This window comes from Toxotes jaculatrix, chromosome 10 (genome assembly GCF_017976425.1).
Source record: "Toxotes jaculatrix isolate fToxJac2 chromosome 10, fToxJac2.pri, whole genome shotgun sequence".
Taxonomy (NCBI): domain Eukaryota; kingdom Metazoa; phylum Chordata; class Actinopteri; family Toxotidae; genus Toxotes; species Toxotes jaculatrix.
This window is the reverse complement of record NC_054403.1, coordinates 1808351-1813838: the sequence shown is the minus strand read 5'-3', so window position 1 is coordinate 1813838 and position 5488 is coordinate 1808351. Positions and strand designations below refer to the sequence as shown.

Here is a 5488-nt window from a genome sequence, read left to right as displayed (position 1 = left end):
TCAGGAGGTTAGAGCTCACGTGGTTGAGGTTCTCCGGACGGCTGATACTGTGTCTATCACAACCGACGGGTGGACATCTAGAGCAACGCAAAGTTATATCACTATAACTGCTCATGTGATCAATGCTGAGTGGGAGTTGGCTGGTTTTGTGCTTCAGACGCGACCTCTTTTGGAGTCACATACTGGGGCCAATATAGCTGAAGTGCTAAAGGAGGCCGTGGCGGAATGGCAGCTGGAAAGGCAACAAGGTATCCCTGTAGTCACCGACAATGCGAGAAACATGGATGTGGCAGTGAGGGAAGCCGGGCTGGCACCGCACATCAAGTGTTTCGCCCACACTTTAAATTTAGCCACCCAGGCTGGTTTGAGTGTGCCGCGCGTAGCGCGCTTGCTGGGTCGGATCCGGCGGATTGTGAACTTCTTCCACAGAAGCCCAACAGCCACTGCTGTGTTGGCTGCGAAGCAAAAACTACTGCTTGGCCCGGACATCAATGAGCACAAGCTAATTGTGGACGTTACTACACGCTGGAATAGCAGCTTGGATATGTTGGAACGATATCTCGAGCTGCAACCGGCTGTGGCTGCTGCTCTGCTTAGCCCAGAAGTCCGCCGTAACGCTCGTGAAATCGACACACTGGACAGCCTGGACATCCGTGATGCCGAAGACATCGTGAAACTCCTCAAACCTTTAAAGACAGTCACCACTGTGCTAAGTGATGAACAAAACCCAACAGTGTCTCTAATTGTGCCCTTAAAACACACGATTGAGCAGAGCATGTTGCCTGTAGAAGAGGACTCCACCACGGTGAGCATGATGAAGAAAGCCATCTTCAACAATTTATCAGACAGATACACTGGCCCTGGGGACAACCATCTGCTGGACTGCACTGCATTAGACCCCAGATTCCGCTCTCTACCTCATCTTACTGAAGATCAGCGCCAGGATGTGTTCCAGAGGGTGAAGGAGAAAGCTGTGCAGATACATAACCAGGTACTTATTTCCCTTTTGTATTGGAGGGGAGGGTTTTATATAAGCCCTGTGGGATTGTTTTCCTCTCCTGCACAATTGTTTGCCTTTTTATCATTAAACATATTTGATTTTTTAAATATTTGTACATATGAATAATATAATATAATATGTCACCAAGTTCATGTCTTGCTGTTTACAGACCAATTCCTCTGTGGAGGAAACTAATGAGGGTGTAACAGACACCGGTGCCTCTACACATGCAGCAGAGCAGCCTGCTGTCCCAGCAGACATGGTGGAATCAGACCTTCAACAACCACCTCTCAAGAAGACTGCATTGGAAGATCTCCTAGAAGGGACTTTCACAGAAAGTATAGGGGTAGCACAGACCAATCACATGTGTGGGATTGAGGCAGAAATTGTCAGGTACAGAAGTGAAATGTCTATTTCCCTCACAAGCTGCCCACTCAAATGGTGGAAGGAGAACAGTAAGTTTTACCCACTGCTTTCACCTCTAGCAAAGGCTTACCTCACCACACCAGCCACCTCTGTCCCTAGTGAAAGGGTCTTTTCGACCGCAGGGGATGTTGTAACCTCACAGAGATCTCAGCTTCGGCCTGAGAATGTTGACATGCTGATTTTCCTCAAGAGAAACCTTAAAGTTTCAAGCTACACAAGCCAGTCTTTCTTTATTTGAAGAGATTTTATGTTTTGATGTGGGATTTGTTTTTAAAAATCCAGTCATTCTTTGCTATTAAAGTAAATAACTACTTAAGACACAAAAACAGTCTTTAACAGTGTTTCTGTGAAGGAAAGGACCTCTTTTTTGGTCAAGACTGTATATTCTTTTGTTATTTAAGATAATGAATTACACCAGTTAACACCAGTTTACTTGTCTTGTTTACTTAGAGTCTACTTGTGTTTCTAAAGAAACGAGATGTTTGACAAGAGTTTCTATTTTTTCCTAACAATAAAAGATCATTTTATTTGCTCATTGTCTGTAGTTTATTTTGATTAAATCGTGAGAAAATCGTATCGTGACCAAAAAATCGTGAACCGTATCGAATCGTGAGTGGAGTGTATCGTTACATCCCTAGTGACCACTGCAGAAACAAGTGTCTCACTAGCAGAACAACTTAACAGCTTTTTTGCTCCCTTTGAGACGACTGCAGGGACCACAGCTCCATCATCTCACCCCCCACCACCCCCCCACAGTGATCCACTGACTGTACAGGAATATGAGGTGAGACAGGTGCTCATGACCCTGAATCCCAACAAGGCTGCAGGTCCAGATGGAGTAGCTGGGAAGGTGCTCTAGGTCTCAGCTGGCACCGGTCTTCACCACCATTTTCAACCTGTCCCTGTCACAGAGCAGCATCCCTGCCTGCCTAAAGTCAGCCACCATCATCCCTGTCTCCAAGAAATCAGCCCTAGACAGCCTCAGTGACTACCCCCCGGTAGTCACTCCCATCATCATGAAGTGCAAGACACTGAGCAAAGCTTTATAAAGTGTTTGAGTGAAATGAAGTCACAGAGGTTTGGTGGTTTCATGGTCCACTGGACCATGTCGTCCTTTTTCTCCAGAATATGGAAGGATCACTAATATCTGCTTTGTATTAAAGAAGTGATCTGATGATGAAGATTAAAACAAATATCAAACTGTTCCCAAGCCTCAGACTTTATAACTGAAGATGAATCATGTCTGATATTTTCACATTATTTACACAAGCAAAGTCCTTCATCTCTATCATGTTTGACCAACAGCACTGAATATAAGTGACATCTCTCTCCAACCATTGTGTGCTACATGACACAGCACCAAATGATAATGAATGAATGTTTTTATGCCAGAGTGATCTCAGAGCTGCTCGAGTATCTGCTGCAGTTCAAAGAGAGTCTAGGTTATTTCATTACTTGTGAGTTTTTCCTTGAAGAAATCCCAAATTACTGGGTCAGTTATTCACTGAACCTGTACCATCACTGTAAAACAGCTTATATTCAGTTATTTGAACGTAATTACAGGATTTTTCGATGGTAAAACTTCAGTCAAAAACACTTTCACTGAATGTAAAGATGATTTTTTACAGAATATTAAGGTTTTTCCAACATCAAAAGACTTTTTACATCACAAGACAAAAGATTTACAACTGCCAGTTCAGTGAAATGTCTAAGTGCATGCAGTTCCTGGGTTTTATACTTCTGCTAATAGAGTCTCATCACTGTGGGAAAAAACAAGTCCTCCTCATTACGTTCCCTCATTAGTGAGAAAGTTCTCATTCATTTCACACAGTGCATCCACTCATGTCTCACACTGAACACTAAGTTGAAAGCTCCTGACCTCTCAGTGTCTTGATTTCTAATGAATGTCCAGATCACAGTGTTTCTTTCCTCCAGATGTCAGTGTGAAAAGTTCCTGTCATGTTTGACTAGAAAAGCTTTGAAACAAGTTTCATTTGTGAAGAGGAGCAATGAGGAGTTCAGGCTTCCTGGAGCAGAAGTAGGAAATGAGTTGCTATATTTGATTGTGTGTGAGAATTTAGTAGTTGAAGTGTAACCTGTGTTTAAACAGGCTGAATAAAGTTGTTTTGGACTCCATAACCAGCTGAACCAGCAGGTTTTAATAACAGAAAATCTGTAAAACTGAGTTTGAACAATGTGAACAGTCAGGCAGGGATGTATTTCAGTGTTACTGACAAAGAAAAAAGAATTCTTTAAGTCCAACAGAACATCTGTCTGTAGCACCTGATCCTCACCTCATTTGTGTGGGTATGAAAAAAAAAACACACTAACTTTTTCACAGCTAATGCAGCATCTGATTTTCCAGTGGAAAACTTTTAACCTGAAGAAGCAACAGCAGAAAATGTTTGGTTTGCACTGGTAGTAACATCACTGCAAAAGCATCAAAGGACAAACAGACACAGAAACTCACACACACATACTGGTACTTAACTCTTGGTGGGGACACTTGCTGACATAATGCATTCCCTAGCCCTTACCCTAACCCTAACCAAAACCCAATTCTAACCCTGAAACCAAGTCTTAACCCTCAAACAGCAACATGAACACAGATGGAAACACTGCAGAGCTGCTTTGGATGGTTTAACAGGTAGAGGTAATACCTTCATCTGTATCCATAAACACAAGAAAAGGAAATCTATCAAACACAAACTAAACCACAGACAAATGCACTTTCATGTCAACTCACACACCAGATGAAAAAACAAGTCGTGTTCTACCTGCATTTTTTGGATCCAAAGAAGAAGATCCAGGACAAAGGAGACAGAAGACAGAAGACAGATACACTGTCAATACATTATGTATTGTATAAAAGATGGGAAGTAATACTTCTCATCAGGGCTGATTATTTTAGTGCTGATGGTACAAGAATGAGCACAGATCCAGAAGTGATCAGAGGTCTGTCTCTATCTCACTTGCATGAAAAAGTAAAAATGTATTTGAATTTTAAATTCTGTAATGGAAGGAAGCAGGAAAATGTGCAAAGGAAGTGATGTAAGTGACATGTTTTAACTGAGAAGGACAAAAAAGTCAATGACGGAGAAAAGGTGAAGCATAAAAGCTTCAATCTAATGTGTAAACTGTACAACAAACTGAACAGCCAGTGCAGACTTTCATTTAGGTTCATTCAGAGATTCTGTGAAGCTGAGAGGACATGTTATGGACTGACAGGAGACAGAAAGACACTTTCCAGTCATTTCTATCAGCAGTCAGCAGACAAACACTCATGAGAGCACCTTTACACCTCACTCTGACAAAAGAGACACAGCCCAGTTCAGCCTCTGCACAGTTCTGCTGTGACTTTAAGAGGAAATATAAATGATTCATATTAATTCAGTTCATAAACACTGAGATCTTTCTACTCCACTCATTTTTTCCATAACAGTAACATATCATAGAGCTCCACAGACGTCCTTCAGCACAGCTCACATCAGTGTTTACCAGACTTACAGATCGTTAGAACTCGACTTCAAAACAACCTGCTTCATACAAAAATATCCAATCAGCTCATATTATGAGGCGCTGTGTTTTTAGTTCAGCTTGGCTTTGATCCTCTCAGTACTTAAAGGCAATGAAACACAGTGAATTTAACAATGTTATTGTGACGCACACAAAATGTATGGTCACATTTTATGTAATTTTGTTTATATATTTTTTTATAGTGTATACAAAATATTTTTTTTTATCCATGATTTTACTTTGGGTGTATTATTTTTGTGAGGAAAACAGCTGAATGTGAGCCGTAAAGGTTTATTATGGCTTCTCGGCAAGCCCTCTCTGCAATACAGTTGCATATCAGTATCGCCAGTAGGAGGCAGTGTGGCGCTGTGCTTCTCCAAAGGACCCTCTTTTTCAAGCGGACTCGCTCGCTTCCTCATTCGACAGAGCGAAGCTGCATTGAAAAGAAGTACGTGTCACCTGTCTCATCCTTTTCTCCTGCTACAGGTTTGTGAAGTTTTTTTAAACTTGCATAACTACACACATGGGTTACTTAACACCCAAAAT

At 41.7% G+C, this 5488-nt stretch overlaps 1 protein-coding gene across 1 annotated transcript; it reads left to right on the top strand.

The window, feature by feature from the left end:
- Positions 1 to 721: 721 nt before the first annotated feature.
- LOC121188716 (zinc finger BED domain-containing protein 4-like) lies at positions 722 to 1737 on the top strand. Its single transcript, XM_041048578.1, has 2 exons — positions 722 to 991; positions 1170 to 1737. The coding sequence occupies exons 1-2, from the start codon at positions 776 to 778 to the stop codon at positions 1662 to 1664; spliced, it is 711 nt and encodes a 236-aa protein (XP_040904512.1). The 5' UTR covers positions 722 to 775; the 3' UTR covers positions 1665 to 1737.
- The last annotated feature ends 3751 nt before the right edge of the window (positions 1738 to 5488 follow it).

What these genes read in the sequence shown, in the direction of transcription:
- LOC121188716 (XM_041048578.1), top strand. Translation starts at nt 776, where the DNA reads ATGTTGCCTGTAGAAGAGGACTCCACCACGGTGAGCATGATGAAGAAA. An exon ending in CTGTGCAGATACATAACCAG is followed by an intron (nt 992 to 1,169) that starts GTACTTATTTCC and finishes TGCTGTTTACAG; the next exon opens with ACCAATTCCTCTGTGGAGGA.